This window comes from Miniopterus schreibersii (assembly GCF_964146895.1).
Source record: "Miniopterus schreibersii genome assembly, chromosome: 19".
In the NCBI taxonomy this organism is placed as follows: Eukaryota; Metazoa; Chordata; class Mammalia; order Chiroptera; family Miniopteridae; genus Miniopterus; species Miniopterus schreibersii.
Genome location: NC_138119.1, coordinates 12,661,569 through 12,680,633, shown reverse-complemented (window position 1 = coordinate 12,680,633; position 19,065 = coordinate 12,661,569). Strand labels below are relative to the sequence as shown.

Here is a 19,065-nt window from a genome sequence, read left to right as displayed (position 1 = left end):
AGGTTTGATTTCTTACTCTCTCTTCCCATTTTCATACCCTTCCCAGGGGTTAGTGATGGGGGTAAGGTTTCCCTAATCATGATAAAGTGTTAGCCTTCCACCTCCTTCCTTCCCTCCCTCTCCCCTGTCCTCCTGTCTTCCTCATTTCTCTACTTTTTCACCACTGATTACCTTATGTCCCTCCAAGCCTATTGTTGCTGTCCATCCCCAGGCCTTGGGCCCCATAGACACTAAAGACAGGAGGAAAAACCCTCTGTTCAGAGCTGTCCTTTACCCCAGAGAGCTCTGAAGCTCAGGATAATATAGTGAGGATCCCACTAGTTCTGCCTGGCTGTCTCCATCCCCAAAGGCTCTAAAAGTAGTAGTTTATGGACAGTGGCTTACTCCCTGGAACAGGTGGATGAGTGGTAAGGCTTGAGTAAAGCTGAGGGACAGAGGTCCTTATTTGTTTTTTTTTTCCTTTCTTTTTTTTTCTTTTTGTCACCTGAACACAGCATCTGGACTTCCTCTATCCCTGGAATAAGTATTTTTTTCCACATTTTTGTATGTATGTATGGTAGACATTTTTTTTTAAGACAGAGATAAATGTGTTCCTGCTTTGGTTACCTTTCCTTTCCCCTTTAAAACGAATTAGCTATAGAACTGCTTTGTAAAGATGCTTCTTGATATTTTACTTTTGTTCCTTTTCCCCATCCACTCCCTTTTCTCCTCACTCTTCCAGAAGGTATAACCCTTCTTTCCACCCCACCCTACCCCAGTCCTAGGCTCCCTTCCCCTCCAACAAGACCTTCATTAGCTTATGATATTTGCTGCCGAGATGTTATAACAAGGACTCATTCGTGTATATAAGCTATTTCTTGATCCATTTAAAAGGAATTGTACATTGTGTAGAAAAAAAAAAAAAAACTGAAAAAGAGAAAAAAAAGCCCTAGCCATGGATATTGTGAAACCGTGTTATGTCATTTTGTAATGTGCCCGTTTGTGTATGATCCGTGCAAAAGGGTTTCTGGGGAAGGGGAGGGGGTAGGGAGGCAGGGCTGTGGAGGGTGGGTAGGAGAGTGGGCCGGGCCCAGCACACTGAGACTGGCAGCTGCTCCAACCTCATCCCTCCTTAGAGATGCCACCTCCCCCACCACCCACCCCTCATTTGTGCCTTGCCTCCCCACCCTGGAGTATTCCCTCCGGGTCACCAGCACTGCCTTGGCAGAGCCCACTCCCTACCCTAACCTGCCCACCCTCCCTATCCCCCAGCATTAGGGTGATACTGTGGGGAAGTGCTGGGGGTCGGGAGGTAGCCGAGGAATGGGGCAGTTCCCGGGGGCATTGAAACCAAGTATTATGAATTGTAATTGTATTTGCACTGTTTTTTTTTCTCTTATTGCATCAGCATATATACAATATACCTATATAACAAAATTTAGTGTCAAGCTTTCTTACGCAAGGGATTTCCCTTACCTCACCCCCCCCCCCAAAAAAAAAAAAAGAACCTAGTTTCCTGGGCCTTTGGGGGGGGATTGCCAGGGGATGATAGAAAGAAAGGACTTTAACAAGTCATCCTAAGAAAGTCTCACCTAGAGACAGCCACATCCGTCTGCGCACAGTTTTAGGCTTCATAAGTTGGGGTGAGGATAGGCTACTATGAAAGCTAAGGCTCCTAGTCCAGGCTGGAGAGTAAAGAGAACCACAACACAAAGCGGGGTGTGATGGTGGCACAGTCTGGAGACCTGGGGTCTAGTCCCAAACTTCCCTACTAACTTGCTATGGTAGAGTTAATTTTCTGGGTCTCAGTTTTCTTATTTGTGAAATGACAGTGGAAATCATCTTGCCACCAGTTAATGCTATGCTTCCTTCCCCAGCCTGCAAAACAACTTGAGGTGAGGAGAATGTTGGGCTGAAAAACCAGGGAGAAAACCAGAGTGACTAGTGCTGAAGTGGTTATATGTATGACAGTGCCCTTGGAGAGCTGCCAGGCTTCTGCTGTTACTTTTGGTTTGGGAAAGGCAGCAGAGTGATGTCTTGGACATCGGTAAACCTGTAACATCTTTTCCCTTATGCCTCTAGTCATTTGAGGGTAGGGGCAAGCCTCAAGCCCCACCTCGCAAGCAGCCACAGGACCCTTAAGGGTGACTGACCAGTGAGTGCCCCAGGTTAGTGGTCTAGTGACTTACACCCTTTGTGAGCTACAGGTTGTGAAACTTCCCCTATCATCTTGGTGACACAGTAGGAGAGCTCAGACTTAGTCCCCATCTTGTCTCCTTTCCTCATATCCCATCTGAACTCCCTAAAGGCAGCTGTCTCACACACAGCCTGTCTCCTTCAGGGGCCCAATTTCCCCAGAGCCTGGGCTAAGTACTCCCACACGCTTTAGGTTCTTGGCTGGTAAAGCCTGGAGAGGATACAGGATGATGGATGAGGCCTTGGTGAAGGTAAAAGGATAGACTGGGATGGGGGGTGGGGAGCAGGGAGGTGGAACGGGGAATGGCCTTCTCTGAATGGGGTGGGTGGGAGGGGAACAAGACCCTTTTGCACAACTCTCTTTTAAGTTTCCTTTTTTTTTTTTAAACTCATTCTAATTTTCTGCATTGTGTTTGGGAATTAAAATGAAGACTAAGACCAATAGAAACTGGGTTTCAAAAAGGCAAATACACTCCCATCTGTTTCAGATGCTGCTGAGCATTTCAGTAGTGACAGATTCAAATAATAAGCTAATTTTTGGAGAAAGGATTAAAAGAAAAAAACTTTGTAATATTTATCACTTGCAAGCTATGTTTAATAAAGAAAGGAATGGTTTCTAAACTTTCCTGTGGCTGTGCTTTAGTCATGGTGGGCAGTTTGGTGGGAGAATTTTAGGCGTAATTGGGAGATGAGCTATGGGTTGTACTCCCTACAGTCATGGGGTGCCTTTGGTTTGTACCCTCTCCTTCAATCCTTTGTGATGGTTATTTAAAACCCTTCTGTATTCACATTCCCCTCCACCTTTATGTGGAGTTAGTGTTCTGGAAGCCACTGACCCCACTTTAGTTACCTGATGACTTAAGGTCTAAAGGTATCTGGAAGGAGGTAGCATTTATTTATTTTATTTATTTATTTATTTATTTATTTATTTAAAATATATCTTTATTGATTTCAGAGAGAGGAAGGGAGAGGGAGAGAGAGAGATAGAAACATCAGTGATGAGAGAGTCATTGGTTGAGCCCGCAACCCAGGCATGTGCCCTGACCGGGAATCGAACCCCGATCGCCTGGATCCTAGGTCGACGCTCAACCGCTAAGCCATGCCCGGCCGGGCAGAGGTAGCATTTAACCCTAAGCCTGGGTCTGCATTCTGTCCTAGGGAGAGGTGTTTCCTACCCCTCCTCAGTCCTTCCCATCATACTGCTCTAGACTCCAGCAACTGAATCCTTTGTAACATGCTGGTTTCTCCAGGTGGGAACTTATAACAACAGCTCACACTGTTCTTAGCAAACTGCAGAATAGCTCCTTAATCTATATGCACCATCCCCTGAAAGACCTGGAATGCTGTGTCTTACCACCTCATCAACCCACTCCCCCAAGTTTTCCTTTCAACCCAGGACATTAACCAGATCCTAATTTGTTTTTCCATTTTGGTTTTTTATTTCCAACAAAGCACTTAAGACCAGGCCCACACAGAGGAGAGGATGTCATTTCCCCAAGGACTTAAAGTTTGGGGCTGTTCTTAACCCTTGGTCCCCTGCAATATGCTTCCCCTCACACAGAGGAGCAGTTGTGGGGAGGCAGGGCCCAGCCTTGCTGGAGTCTGGTCATTGGTACTAGCATCACTTTATAAGAGCACAGGGGAGACAATGTTTGGGGTACCCTCAACCCTGGGTTTTCCTTCCTCCAAGGCTCTCCTCGCTTTTTGGCACAATATTGGACAGCCCTGGAGAGAGAGGCTGATTGAGGGAGAGCCTGAGCCTGTGGCTTGGCTTTAGGGCCAGGTAGAGCTGGGTAAGGAGGGACAGCAGGGCCCTGAATGCCATAGGCTTGCAGAGGGAGGAGTGGGAAAGAGGCATTCTTTGGACACCTAGAATTGAGGGGAATAGGTGGGTGGTGTCCTTCACAGCCTCTGTACTCTTTCTGCAAGGGATTCAAGACCACCAAAACCCCAATTCAAACTAATACGTCCTTTCAAAAATCGAAATAAAATGGGGAGGGATGCCCCCTGAAGAAGGGCCAATGCTTTGGATCTGGAAAGGGAGAGAGGCGTATTTGGTTGCTCAGACAAGCAGCTTATGTGAGCTCAGATGTTAAGGGCTCTTACGCTGTTGGGACAAGGGGGTAAGGAACTCGGCACCCCCTTTGCCCATCTGCCCACTCAGACCACAAGGAATGCAGGTTGCCCATCCCTGGGTCATACCTCAGCTTGGGCATGAGTAGACAAAAACAGATTTCAGACTGATTCTGGTTATGAGATGGAGGTGATGACAGAGTCCCTGGCCTGCCTCCCAGCTTTGGGGGGAACCCTTAAAGCTACATATCTTTGGGTAGATTCACATACTTGGATCAAGAAGGTATACTGGGTGGAATTATGAGGCAGGAGTGGTGGGGTAACGCCCAGCTGACTTGATTTAGTTAGAGGTTACTTGGTATATTTAGGAGGGCATAGATTCTCCCATTTCTTGAGGAAGAGGGAGGAACAGAGAAATCACACCCTCTTCTCTCTCCTGATGGTCAGGCCTGCCCCTCCCGAGAGGGGCTGAGGGATTTTGGTTCTTTCCTGACTCTGGGATGGCAGGGACAGATGATGCAGATTCTTTGGTGGGACCAGAGTTAGTGGCATCTAGGAGGAAGTGAACTTGGAGGGCCCTAGGCTAAGGGCGGCTGTTCCAGGGTCACTTGAAGAGAAAGGAGGTGTTCAGATCTTGGCCCCACGGCCTAAGCGCACCACTTTCACTTATCCACTCCCCCTCGCTTGAATCCCCGTAGCTGGGTGATGGGTTCAATCTTCCCCGGCTTCCCTCCACTCAGAGCCTGGCCTCGACGGCCCCCAGCTCTGTTCGAGGCAGGGTGAGGCACTGCCCAGCACTCTCAAGACCCCTGTCTACAGAAGATGCTGCCCAGATAGGAAGGGTCAGCACCATGACCTGTCTGGGGCCTCCCTCTGGCTTACCATCTGTTGGCCCTCGCCCTTCATCCTGTTGATACTCCCCAGGGATGGAGAGGCTGGGCCCCTGTGCAGGATGGCAGGGATGGGGCTCTGGCCCACTCTGCCTTCTGTCCTGTCCTTGGGAACCGCAGTGCTCTCTGCCCTGCTTCATGCAGCCCACCAGGCCGCCTCCTACTCCTGATACTACACAGCTCAGAACTGGTTCTCCCACTTAGCCTCATGTTCCTCGTTTATAAAGTGGACTAACCCGGCCAGGCGTGGCTCAGCGGTTGAGCATCGACCTAGGACCCATGTGATCAGGGTTCGATTCCCAGTCAGGGCACATGCCCGGGTTGCGGGCTCGATCCCCAGTTGGGAGCGTGCAGGAGGCAGTTGATCAGTGACTCTCATGATTGATATTTCTATCTCTCTCCCTCTCCTTTTCTCTCTCTGAAATCAATAAAGATATATATTTTTTTAAAAAGTGGACAAGTAATGGATAAGGTCTCCTTCTTGCTCTTTGGCCCTAAGCCACAGTCATGCAAGCCATCTTTCTAGCAGTTTTCCAAATTCTCCATCTTGACCCTTACCTATGTCTCCAGCCCAGGAGGAGGCAGAGGAGGCAAACAATGAGGGCAGCCAGGCCCATGTGAATGCCCACCACAACCCCAGGTAGTGAGCTGCTCTCATCCTGGCTGCATAAGCACCCAGCTTTGGACTCTGTGGACACAGTGCCATCTGTCAGAAGACCAGGATGGAGGCAAAGCCCGGCTCCTCCCCCCTGAAGACTGCCAGCCATGGTCTTATAGGAGGAGCCTTCTCTGACTCCAGGCCTACTACCCTCCTACTGGACCCCACTCACCAGCGGTGGCCAGGGACACATCACGCAAAGAGACCAAGTGAGCACTGCTGTCACCATCCCCATTGCCATTAAATGCCTGGAGCTTGATCTCATAGAGGGCTCCTGGCTCTGCGGGGAGCAGGAGATTGTGAGGGGAATAGGACTTTCTGGGTAGGAAACACAGTGCCTGGGGCAAGACCCCACTGAGAAGGGGATTCAGGCGGGGCACAAGAAGGTTCAGAGCCTCACCCAGATCTGTATAGAGGAAGGAGCTGACACTGCTAGCCAAAGCAGGGGTCCCTCAAAATGGGCTGCTGACAACTTGTGGTGAAAGAATTTGAAGCCCTGGATGGGCCCCAACTGGGGTGGCAGCTCCCAGGAGGCCTGCATGGAGGTAGCATTGAGCACTCAGTGGAGAAGCCCAGGGCTGCAGGGGCTGCAGAGGAAATAGGATGAGCCACTTGGCAGCCCGTCTGCCTGAGGCCAGGAGGAGCTCTACAAGGCTGCAGGGGCTGTCACTCACTGCTACCCATGGTGGAGGCGTGGATGGAGGCAGAGTCTTGGCTGCACCCTCCGTCGAGTAGGCCCACAGGTGGATGGAATAGACTGGCAGGCTCCAGGTTGGAGAAGACATGCTCAAAGGTGCTGTTCCCCATGGCCTCTTGGAGCCCCAGGCCAGCTGGCTCTGAGGAACAGGGCAGCTTGGCAACTCAGCATCCCACTCCCTCACTACAGACATCCCCAGCCCACACAGTGGGCATGAAGCCCCTCCTGGTGCCTGGCTGGAGAGCAGGGAAGGGGCTGCAGAAGTTGGAGCTAGAGTGAGAAAGGCTGAGGATGGGAAAGGGCCAAGGAGCACAAGGAAGCACCAGAGGACCACAGCTCCAGAGGCCCAGCAAGAGTCTAGATGGGCCTGGGGTTGTGAAGAGCGAGAAGAACTTGCCCAGAAACACACCACTCACGGGTAGAGGTGGGCTGGAACCAGGGACCCCTGTTCACCCGCCCATACCCACCTCCCACAGGTCGGAGGTTCAGCACATAGCCGATGATGTCCCTGTTGGAGGGAGGCGCTTCCCAGGACACTCGAATGGCAGAGGTGGACAGAGCCATCGCGCTCAGGCCCCTGGGGGTAGAGGGTGGCTCTGGGTCCCCTGTCACAGCCAGGTTGGAGCCCGCAGTGTTCTCTGCCACACATTGGTTGATGGCCTTGTCCTCGGCCGAGACCCCTGCCAGCATCAACGTGCTAGGGGAAGACCACAGCTGCTGGGGGCTCTTTCCCACCAAGCCCCCTGTCTGGTGGGGTGGCTGCTGTCTCAGAGACCCACAGACCTGTGTGTGGGCATTCCTTGCAGTGGATCAGCTAGGCCAAGCCTCCTGTGGGTGGGGGCACTTGCTGGGGGTTTATGTGGATTATAGGAGAGTAGACTTAGGTACGGTTATGTGTAGGTGGGGAAGGGGGTGGGTGAGGGTACCTATTTGACAGGCAGGAAAAGGGAGGGGGCAAGACACCAATACCTGTTGTTTTGGGTCAGCCGAATGTTATCTCCAGGACTCAGCGCCTTCCCATTCTTCAACCAGACCACACGGAGCCCAGGGACACCCTGGGCCACGCAGGTGAAGATGGCACTGCTGCCTGGAGGCTTGTACAAGGACTGTGGCCGCTGGACAAACTTGGGGGGAACTGGGCAGGCAACAGTGGAAGGAAAGGTGCCATGAGGCCTGGTCTCTTGTCCCCCTCCTGCCCTCCCCCTTCCCCATCCAGGTTCCCATGGGGGGATGGGATGCCCCTGGACCCTCTATACTGGGCCCTCACCCTGCACAAGCACGACTCCCTGTGCTGTGCGCTGTACACGGGTGCCCGTTGGCAGCACAGACATAGATGCCTGAATGCTGGACTGACACATCAGAGACCATGAGGTTCCCGGTGCCCAGGACTTGGATCCCCTCCACGCCGATGGAGCAGCCGTCTGCAGGGAGGCGAGGGGTCAGGGCTGGCAAAGGTCAAGGGGCTGGGGGCTGGGGGAAGTGGGACAGAGCAGCTGCGCACCCAGGCAGCTCCAGGAGACCAGTGCCCTTGGGTGGCCGGTGGCAATGCACTCCAGCACCGCCGTTTGGTGCACTGTAAGCATCAGGTTCTGAGGTCCCGACAGGATCTCGGGCTCCTGTAGCATCCTTAGGGATCCCACTGTGAGGTGGGACAGCAAGTTGAGAGATCAAGAAATAGAACCTCCCCCCACACCCAGTCCCTACTTCTCCCAGAGCCCCTTTCTAATCCTCAAGTCACCAGACCTCAGAGTGGCACTTAGCAGCTGCTATTTTATTCCCAGTTTACAAATAAAGACAATGATGTGCCCAAGGTCCCATGGCAGCATGCATCAGGGAAGAAGCTCTGGGCCCGGCCGGTTGAACATCGATCTATGATCCAGAAGATCTCGGTTCAATTCCCAGTCATGGCGCATGCCCGAATGGCCAGCTTGATCCCCAGCAGGGGGCGTGCAGGAGGCAGCTGATCAGTGACTCTCGTCATTGATGTTTCTATCTCTTTCCCCCTTCCTCTCTCTGAAATCAATAAAAACATACTAAAAATAAATAAATATGTAGACTATAGTTGTAAATATGTAATATTTATGTCAGTGAAATTACTACAGTGTTTTTTCAAACATGGCCTATTCGCTAAAATTTGTTTAAAATAACAGTGAATTAATAACAAAAAAATAACCTGTTAATTTAATTATAAGCAAATCTTTGTTAAAAGCATTTTAAAATTAACAGGGTATTAATTTTTACATATGACACACGGACCAGAAATTTTGTCCATTAAATCCGAAGTCTGTTAAATCGAGGTCCACAAAATCAAAGGTTTACTATACACTATTTGGGTCTAAATGGCATCTTTGTTTTAAGCCACCCTCTCCCATTTTATTAGGTTATTTAACAAATCATCACTGGGGGTACCATGGCGAGGTGCTGTTCTCACACTGAAAGTGTGGCTATGACAACAGAGGGATAAATAGGCTTTTGTTTTCCTTTATCCTGTCCCCTTCTTTTTTGTTTTTCCGCTTTGTATTTTATGAGACTTTGTAACATATCTTTGACCCTTTCATATATGTCCTTTATTAAGAACCTCATACAAAATTTTGTGTCTCTAAAAATTTTCTCAAGGACTTGTATAAAGTCTTACAAATCTTTAAATATTCCTCAAGGCCTAGAATAGTATTTCATTCATTCATCCATCCATCCATTCCTACTTGGAGCCAGATTCTCCTCACTTTGTCTCTTAAGCTCCAGTTCAGCCAGGGGCTGTCCTGAAACATCCTGGCCTTGACCAAGGAGGCTGTGTTCCACCTGGTCAGACTGTTTCCTGGGGTAGAACTTGGACACTTTGTCTACCACTGGCTGAACCCCTCCTCATTCCCGGGCATTGTACTGTGAGCACACAAGCCTTGTCTCACTTCATCCTCACTAAAGCCTGGGAGGCAAGTGCTTTAATTTCTCCAGTTTACAGATGAGAAGACCACGTGTCAGAGAGGTTGAGTAACTTGTCCAATGTCAGTGGGACTGGCAGAAATGGGACTCAAACCTGGGTCTTGGAGACACTGGCCAGCTGAGAACATACCCCTCCTGCCAATGTTAGCACCTTGAGAGTCTGGGAAATCCTGCCTCCCTGGTGCTGCCCAGAGTCAGACCCACCCCAGGGGAGTGCTTTAGGAGTGAATGGTTTAGGGCCTTGGTCCCCAGCTCCTGTCCCTGGGAAAGAGGCTGCACTGACCCCAGCTGTTTCTCAACATTCAGGAAACCTGGGAACCCTCTGCTACTGGTTGATCCTCTGCCCCCAACAGAGCTTGCTCCGCCTCCTGACTCCTGAGACTCTGGTCATTCATTTCCTTGCCTCCAAGGGCAGCAGGATGGAGGATCATGCATGCCCGCTACCCTGGCATTTGACCGGGAGCACCGAGCATCATGGAAGCATGGCATCCTGCCCTGCCCTCCTGCCCCAGGTGGTTGATGGGAATGGGAAGCGGGAAGCCAGAGGAACCCCACCCAGACTCCCCTCTGCTCTCAGGGAGGAGCCCCTGAACCCCACTCTATGCTTTCAGTTTCTAGGTTGGTTCCAGATCAGAGACACGACAGCTCCCTCCCTTTCCCTTTCAGTCTTCAATTTAAAAGTTATGCAACTGCTCTAGCAGATTTTGCTCCGTGGTTAGAGCGTCAGGCTGTGGACTGAAGGGTCCCAGGTTCGATTCCAGCCAAGGGCACATACCTCAGTTGTAGGCTCAATCCCTGGCCCCTGTGGAGAGGCAGCCAATCAATGTTTCTTTCACATCAGTGTTTCTCTTTTTCTTTCTTTCTTTCTTTCTTTCTTTCTTTCTTTCTTTCTTTCTTTCTTTCTTTCTTTCTTTCTTTCTTTCTTTCTTTCTTTCTTTCTTTCTTTCTTTCTTTCTTTCTTTCTTTTCTCTCTCTCTCTCTCTCTCTCTCTCTCTCTCTCTCTCTCTCTCTTCTCCCCCCCCTCTCTCTCCCCCTTCCACTCTCTCTGAAAAAGCAATGGAAAAAAATATCCTCTGGTGAGGATTAAAAAAAAAAATCAGTGAACTTCTTAAATATATATATGTGTATATACATACAAAAGAAAATAAAAGTTATACATCTTTTGACCATGGCCGGTTTGCCTCAGTTGGTTGAGTGATCGACCTCCCATGTACCGAGAGGTCATGGTTCAATTCCAGGTCAGGGCACATGCCTGGGTTGGGGGCCCCATCCCCAGTAGGGGGTGACCCTCTCCCTCCCTCTCTCCAAAACCAATAAAAACACATTTTGTAATAAAACAAACAGGTGATATTTCTGGGAGTTCTCACAATAACTTAAAAAAAAAAAAAAGTTATACATCCTTTGGTGAAATTTTGTCAGAAATGTTTTGGAAGTCTATGCCAAGGTTCCAGGACACTTTCCCAAGGTTCCCTTGTTATTTCTACTATGGAGCCCCCTAGTGGACAGTTCAGGTGCGCTGCCACCTCATACACCTGTGGCGTCCCCTTCAGGCTGAGGTGTCTGTCTCATCCTAGTCTCCTGCTAGGTACCAGCTCCTCAGAGGCTCTGGTGGGAGCCTTGCATTGGGCACAAAACTCTCCCACCCCCCTAGGCCTGCACTTGGGGTCATCCTGGGTGTTTCATCTCAGGTACGAAGCTATTGTCCTAACCCCAAGGAGAAAACATGCAAGCACACACAGGTACAAACACAGGCACACCCTCGCATGTACACACACACACACAACTGCACCCAGGCATCCACCCCAACCAAGACACAGACTGACTCTGAGCCCCCCACTCTAAACCCAAGGGTTCCCACAGCCTTCTGGATCAAGTCCCAACTCCTTTCCACAATGGGGCTGGCCTACAACGACTCTGTTACCCCCGGTTGGGCCCACTCTATTCTCACCTTGTGCCTTTACACAAGGAAATGTCCCCCTTCGACATCCAGCTTAGTAGAGCTTACTCCTGAAGCCCCTGACCATCTCCAGCCTACAGCTGGGTTAGAGGCCCTTCCCCTGGGTTCCCATGGCCCCTCCCTCTGTACCAAGATGTTTGGGCTGCTTACTGCTGCACCCCCACAACCAGCAGTGCTCACAGACAATAGGTGCTCCAACTGTCTGTCTTAAAAAGTATCTGTACCACCTACAACCACATAGGCCACACCTACTCCCAGTGGCACCAGCTCCCCATGCCCTCCTCTCTGCCTGGTGCCCACTCTGATTCCCCTGGTCCTTGCTTACCACTCAGGGTGAGCTGGGCATCCTGGCTGTGCTGGGTATTGGCCACATTGCGTGCCACACAGCGGTAGGTGCCCACCTCAGTCTGGCTCACACTGGTGATGTGGAGGATGCCACCAGGCAGCAGTGTGACCCTGAGGATTAACAAAACAAAAAAGTACTGATACATGCCCCAACGGGATGAACCTCGAAAACGTTATGGTAAGTGAAAGTCACCATACACAAAAGTTGATTCTGGTGGTTGCCAGGGCCTTGGGGGAGGGAAATGGAGAGTGACTGCCAGTGGGTAGGGGTTTCATTTGGGGGTGATGAAAATGTTCTAAATTAGGTAGTGCCTATAGTTGCACAAACTTATGAATACACTAAAAACTCAAGTCTACATTTTTGAAGAACGATTTTTATGGTATGTGAATTACATCTCAAAAAATAATTGCTCCGTGCGGTTGCCCCCTAGAGGCGCAGAGGAGAACTCCAGGCAGCTCGGCCCCGCCCCTCCGGCTTCCGCGGGAGCGCGGACGGCGGCGCCCGAGTGCGCAGGCGCCTCTCTGTGGCCGGAGACCCCGGGTCGCCTCCGGGCCTGGAGGGGCGCCCGCCGTGGGGACGTGGCCCCTGGGGCGCCAGCCGGCCGGCGGTAGGTGGGAGAGGAGCCGGGCTGCCGCGGGGTAGGGCCTTTCCAGCCTCGTGGTCCCGAGCGGCGCCCAGGCCGGGAGCCGGCGGCCCCGCCCCGCCGGGCGCCGCGGGAGCCGGGCCAGCGCGGGCTCGCCCTGCGCGCGGGAGGACTGCGGCCGGCGCCCCGCAGCGGGCGGCGCGGTGTTTCTCTTAAGGGCCACATAGTAAATATTTCATGCTTTGCAGGCCGTACGGTCTCTGCCACTACTCATCTCTGCTTCTGTAACACAGAAGCAGCCGCAGACAACCTATAAAGAAATGAGCGGGGCCTGTCCCAATAAAACTATAAACACTGGACTCTGAATGCCATATAATTTTTACATGTCGTGTAATATCCTTTTGATTTCCTTAACCATGTGAAAATATAAAACCATTCTTAGGCCACTGGCAGATTAGAGAGTGAGCAGAATAAGCTAAATTCTTCGTTTATTGGTCAGTGTGGGAAGATGTCACCCTACACACCCCAATGTGCACCTCAACTAGTCAGTTGGTGACGCTGAATTGGGTTTGTTGGGGGCGGGGGGGTGGTGAGCGAGGTGTTCATTTTGGAACTGGAGGGTTAGCCACAGGGACCCCAGGTTGGTGGTAGGGTGCTTCCTCATGTGGGGAGAGGAGTTGGAAGGGGAAAGACAACAAAAGGGGAAGTAGCAGAAAAGGCGAGGACCCACAGCTTAAAACAGAGGCGGCTTTAGTTCTAGGAGAAGCAGGAGTTTGATCATTTCAAGCTTTTCTTTTTAAATATATCTTTATTGATTTCAGAGAGAGGAGAGGAGAGAGAAACATCAATGATGAGAGGGTCATTGATCGAGTCCACAACCCAGGCCTGTGCCCTGACCGGGAATCAAACTCCGATCGCCTGGATCCTAGGCAGATGCTCAACCGCTGAGCCACGCCCGGCTGAGCCAGTTTAGGCTTTTAAATGATTAACTTTGATACCTCATTTGGGGATCAAGGTCTTTTTCCTTTTTTTTTAATCCTCAGCTGAAGATATTTTTTCCATCGATTTTCAGAGCAAGAGGGAGGGAGGGAGGGAGGGAGGGAGAGAAACACTGAACATTGATGTGAGACACAGATTGGTTGCCTTCCACATGTGCCCCGATCGAGCCTGCAACCGAGGCACGTGCCCTTGGCCAGAATCGAGCCCAGGACCCTTCAGTCTGCAGGCCGGCGCTCCAACCACTGAGCCAGACTGGCCGGAGGGGCCTTTTTCCTTTTGATTTCTCCATCCCTCCTGCTGCCACAGGCACACATGCACTCTGAGCCCTGCTCCAAGGAGGGTCCTCAGTCTCACTCTTCCCAGAACCTGCGGGGCCCCAGCCTCGCCTGCTACTTAAGGGAACATGACTAAGATGAGGTGAAACTGGGAACACCTGAGTTGGGAGGCTGCGTGACCCTGCCCTTCCTCCTCACTGACTGGCTTATCAGAGACAGCTGTGAGGGAGAGCGGTGCCTACAGTGTCCTTTTCCCCAAAATCAAACCTTTGTTTTTCCTCATGGAGACTTCCCCAGGCCCCACCACTGAGTTTGTGGAGACAGTTTGGGGCAGTGTTTCTGACCACCTCTGCCTTCGAATCAACCCCTGGAGGCCTGCAGCTCACGGGAGAAAGTAGTGGGGGCCCTGAACTCAGAGTGAAGCTGGGACCAGATATACAAGAGCACAGACAGACATCAGTCACCAGGGTTCACCAAGAACAAGGATCATCTGGGGTCACCTGAGAGGAAAAACACCGAGGCCCACATAAAGTCAGGGCAGGAGGGCCCTGGCTCTGTGCCAGGAGCAAACATCGGAGGGAAAAAGTTCCTTAGCAGACAGGGAAGATGTACTAGACATGAGAAAGACAGCCAAACTGGCTCTGGCCACATTTATTACAAAATAATGATTACAAATCTGGTATAGAAAAGATCCCGGACAGCCCCGGTGCACCTGCAACACCCCCACCCCACAAAGCCCCTCTCAGCTGGGCATGGAGGGCTCTCAGATTCGAAGGTCCCCAGCCAGGAGGGCTCTGTACCGGGCGGGTGTGAGGGGCAGGTAGGCGCCCCCAGCCAGGTCCAGAATGTAGAGTGGGTCGGACAGTGTGCTCGGGTCAAAGCCCTCCTTTGCCATCCGAACCTTCTGCTGCTTGAAGGTCTCTGTGGTGGCCAGAGACTCCTGGGAAGGGGGCGTCAAAGGGAGTTGAAGGGAAGGGTACTCTGCCCAAGTGGCTCAGGTGAGTTGCCTGAATATTATTAAGGGCAGGTCTGGCAAAGGGGGGTAATGAGGTGGGGGTTTAGGGGAGGAGGTGACAGGAAAGAGAAGGAGCCAAGTCTGGATAATGAAGGGGCAAGGAGCACGTCTGGGAAGGAGCTGCTCTTTCTCTTCAGAGTGTATTACGTGGGAGTCCCTTTGTGGGGTTTGGGAGCCACCGATTGCTGTGCATATATGGGGCAAGAGGTCACAGCAGGAGTGGATGGTTACCTGGAGCCTTAGGAACCGGGGCCAGGCATAAGGTGGCAAGTTCTCAGAAACATAGGTGTAGAGCTGCACAAGGTCCAACGAGTGCGGGGGACGCAGAACCAGGGCTGCCATTCCAGCCCTGCCTTCATGCCCTGGAGATGTTGGGGGATGACTCAGCGTCACGCTCCCCACACCCAAGTCATATCAATTCAGGGAGGTGGGCCAGGTGCCCCCCACCTCCCATGCTTGGGCACCTGGCACAGTGACTCCATAGACGTTCACCTCCTGTAGAAAATCCAGGGCCTCCAAGGCCTCTGCCACCTCAGTCGTGGCCACGTTCTCCCCCTTCCACCTGCCAGAAAGCAGAGATTCAAAACTAGGAGTCAGGAATCAGAGCCTTAAGAACTGGGTGGGAAGACGGGTGTCAGAGATGAGGGCAGGGTGCCAGACGGTCACAGGAAGCAGTGTTTAGGTCTGAGATGTGAGGTTAGACGAGGAGCTGGGTTGGAGCAGGGGATTAGGGAGCTGAGATTTAGGGGGCCTGGGCCACAGAGATGAGATGCCCAGGAAGGAATCAAAGTTACGGGCAGATACCTGAAGGTGTCTCCAGTCCGATCATGGAAGCGAAGAAAGCCCTGGTCATCACAGACCAACAGGTCCCCAGTGTTGAAGAAAACATCCCCAGGCCGGAAGACATTCTTAAGCAGCTTTCCCTGGGCCAGCTCTGGCGCCCCAGCATAGCCCAGGAATGGGGACTGCTGGCTTACTGGGGCCACCAGTAGCCCTGGCTCACCTAGCAGAGTAACTGGGGTCAGGGGTGGCTGCCCATCTCCCCTGGAGCCTCCTGCCTCCCACCCCATCCTCTAATGCCAATCCTCCCTTGCCAGCTTTACCACCCCCCCACCTGAGCACAGACCTGGAGATGTGGCCACACAGTGCCCTTGGGTGTCCCGAAATGGCTCCCCTGTGGTGACATCATAGCGAATCAAAGAGAAGGGGAAGACATGCTGGTGGAAGGGAGACCCAGGTACTGGGTCATTTCAGTTGCATGAGCCCCCTCCCAGCCAATCCCCCTGTCCCATGGGGTCTCCAGTTTCCTTCTTACCCCTCACCTTATAAAGCCAGGAAGCTCGGCCCACAGCACCCCGCTGTCCCGTGTAGTTGAAAGTGGCCACGTTCCCCTCTGTCAGTCCATATGTCTCCAGCACCTGCAGGGGCCCGAAGCGCCGCACAAAACGCTCCCAGGTGTCTGGGCGCAGCCCACTGCCCACTGCCAGTCGGACCTTATGTCCACGTTCTGCCTGGTTCTGAGAGGATTGCAGAGAGGGACAGGAGCTTCAACACCAAGATGCCAGCTCCCCAAAGCGAAGTCCTGTTCCCCATTCCCCAGAAGTCCTTTCCACTGTGATGCTCAGGTTCCCCAGGCGTCAGATGTCCCACCATTCCAGGATTCCTACTCTACCCTGCCATTTTCCTCTTGCTGCCTCTCCCTCTAACTCCCAGACAACTGTCTCAGTGTCTCCTGTCAACTGCCGGTCTCCCTGCCTTGGCGGCTCTGCCAGCATCTGTGCCCACGCACCGGGGGCTGGTTGACAAGATAACGGCATAACTCCCCGATGTACTGGAACACCGTCACCCTGTGCTTCTGGCAGTCCTCCCAGAACTGACCAGCTGAGAACTTGGACTTCAGCACCACGGTGGCCCCTGCCAGAAGTGGGGAGGGAGGAAAGAGGTGAGGTTAAAGGCTATCGGGGGAGCCCTGCCCCCTTCTTCCCAGATACTAGCTTGCACAGTAGTGCAGCTCCCCTGTGGCATTCCTTTTTTTTTTTTTTTAAAAAATATTTTTATTGATTTCAGAGAGAGGAAGGGAGATGGAGATAGAAACATCAATGATGAGTCATTGATCAGCTGCCTCCTGCACACTCCCTACTGGGGATGGAGCCCACAACCCGGGAATGCGCTCTGACTGGGAATCAAACCCTGGGATCTCCTGGATCGTAGGACGATGCTCAACCGCTGAGCCACGCCGGCTGAGCCCCTGTGGCATTCTCACTTGTGGGCCAGCCAAGTTGGCCCTCTTCCTTTTCCACCTGTGCCTCAGAGAGGTTAATGCCCTTTTCCTCTCCCCATCCCCAAACAGTCCATCTCTGTACTCTGCCCCAAGTCCCAACCCTCTTCTCCATTTGCCTCCTCCTGGGCTGACATTCCCAGCTCTTCCATCCCCTTGGCCCTGGAATCTGGAGTTCTGTGAACCATATGGCCTTCCAAATTGCTCAGTCTGCAGGTCTGTGCAGGTGACATTTCTCCATTGCACCAGGAGCTCCTGGAGAATAGGCCCTACCTCCTCCTGGAGAATAGGCTCTGGATTCTCTACCTGAAGGACTCAGGGGCATCTCAGGTAAGCACCACAACAGGTGCTTACTAAATGTGTGACAGAGGACTGAATGGGGGTTGGGTAGGGGAGACTGACCAATGCCCAAGCAGCCCACGATGCCCAACAGAGAGCCAGACATGTGGTAGAGTGGGAGGGCCACGTAGATCACATCCTCCTGGTGGGCACCACACAGCTGGTAGAACCCCTGGCACTGCAGGACCTTCAGGTGACTGATCCGAGCAGCCTTGGGGAGGCCTGGGGGGTGGGGAAGAGATGGGGGGAAGGGGCTCAGCTCCATGCCCTGTCTCCTTCTTCGCCCCTGCTGGGTTTCCCACAGAAAGAGGCAGAGAGGCAAGACTGAAGCTGAGAAGGGAGGCCAGACTATCTTGGAAATGTGGGAAGTTTAGGGAGGTGGGGAAACGGTCAGGGGTGAGAGGCTGGTGAGAGAGGACGCGGCCACTGGGATCAGCATCCCCTCTGAGGGGTTTGGAGGGGTGGTCTGGGAGTTGAGGAGTCCTCCTGTTCCCAGACCCTTGCCTTTCCTCTGCCTTACTTTCTGGGAGGTAAGCATGGCTACCAGCTCTTACCAGTAGTGCCAGAGGTGAAGATGTACAGGCACGTGTCCATTATGCTCTGGGGAGCAGATAGGTACCCGGGCACAGGGGCATCCACTTCAGCCGAGACCTCAGCCAGCAAATTGCTGATTCCAGCAGAACTGGTTTCAGTGCCTGCAGCCCACAGGTGGAGCCCCATTGCTCTCAGGGCCGGCAGGTCAGGCTCCAGGGACTCCAGGAACTCTGGATGCGGTAGGAAGGCAGTTCCGAGGCTCTACCTCCCGCCGCGCAGAAGCCTTCGCCACCCCTTAGCTTAGGTGCGTCGCCACTCTCCCCGCTTCCCCCGCCCCATACTGCTCTAGGGTGAGAGTAGAGTATGGACATCCCATCACTGGCCTGGGACCTGGAGCCCGACTCTTCGGGAATCCTTGGGAAACCAAAGACCCAGCTCCATCCCTTCGCAAATCCAGAGACGTGTCCCCACCCTTTGCGAACCCCAGGAAAAGTTCTTCGGTCCCTGCCGACCTCCAACACGCCCCTTTCCGGCCAGCCCCGCCCCGCAGGGCGCTCCAGCCTTACCTGGCGCCAGCACCAGTGCGCTCGCCCCGCAGCTGCGGAGGCAGTGCAGGAGGGGTCCTCGGCGCAGGGCGGTGGGCACAAAGGCCGTGAGCAGGCCGGCCTTGGCCAGCCCGAACCAGAGCCACAAGAACTCCGGGCTGGCAGGGAGGAGCAGCGCCACGGTGGCCCCGGGTGCCAGAGGGGCCGCGCCATCCCCTTCCCTCGCTGCCCGCGCCTCACGGCTTCCGGCTGCCTCCTCGCCCTCCCTGGCGCCCACCGAACGGCTGCCGCTGCTGCTGCCGCCGGGGCCCCCTTCCCAGCCCCGTGCGCGCAGGAAGGCGCGCGCCGCGCGGTTGCTCTGGCTCTCGGCCTCGGCGTAGCTAAACCGCCGCGCGCCGTGGATGAGGAAGGTGTGCGTCGGCCGCTCGCGAGCCAGTTGCGCGAGGCGCCAGGCCAGGCTGCAGCCTCCCTCGGGACTCTGCGGGTTGCCTGCGGCCGCGGCCAGGGCGCGTGCTCTGAGCGCGCGTTTGCATCGTAGGGCGCGTACCGCGAAGGCCAAGTCTGCCGCCAACCAGCGCCACTGTGGCCAGAGGTGCAGTAGCAGCGGCAGCAGCAGCAGCAGGGGCAGCAGGAGGAGGGCAGCCATGGTGTCCTCTTCCTCGACTTGGCGACGTCTGACCCCAGCCGCTCACTGCCAGCCCTGATACTCGCTTCCGAAAAGCTGGGGCCTCTCCTTCTGGCTCGGAGACCGCTCCTCCCCT

At 53.4% G+C, this 19,065-nt stretch overlaps 1 protein-coding gene and 1 pseudogene across 3 annotated transcripts; both read right to left on the bottom strand.

Moving 5' to 3' along the window:
* Nucleotides 1-5,692: 5,692 nt before the first annotated feature.
* Nucleotides 5,693-11,881, bottom strand: LOC308549346 (immunoglobulin superfamily DCC subclass member 3-like; annotated as a pseudogene). Its single transcript has 8 exons — nucleotides 11,716-11,881; nucleotides 7,761-8,132; nucleotides 7,463-7,628; nucleotides 6,961-7,190; nucleotides 6,471-6,632; nucleotides 6,197-6,383; nucleotides 5,969-6,076; nucleotides 5,693-5,826 (listed from the first exon to the last, which is right to left on the bottom strand). The product of its transcript is annotated as an immunoglobulin superfamily DCC subclass member 3-like (transcript).
* A 2,348-nt stretch (nucleotides 11,882-14,229) lies between these two features.
* Nucleotides 14,230-19,065, bottom strand: SLC27A3 (solute carrier family 27 member 3). Of its 2 annotated transcripts, none has more exons than XM_081121513.1 (10): nucleotides 18,326-19,065; nucleotides 17,780-17,989; nucleotides 17,289-17,447; nucleotides 16,398-16,522; nucleotides 15,931-16,125; nucleotides 15,735-15,825; nucleotides 15,413-15,611; nucleotides 15,073-15,170; nucleotides 14,840-14,970; nucleotides 14,230-14,533 (listed from the first exon to the last, which is right to left on the bottom strand). In XM_081121513.1, exons 1-10 carry the CDS (start codon nucleotides 18,948-18,950, stop codon nucleotides 14,357-14,359), a joined length of 2,010 nt encoding a protein of 669 aa, XP_080977639.1. In that variant the 5' UTR covers nucleotides 18,951-19,065; the 3' UTR covers nucleotides 14,230-14,356. The 2 variants fall into 2 exon arrangements, with proteins under 2 accessions (XP_080977639.1, XP_080977640.1); XM_081121514.1 differs by having other exon boundaries at nucleotides 17,780-18,017; nucleotides 18,326-18,599.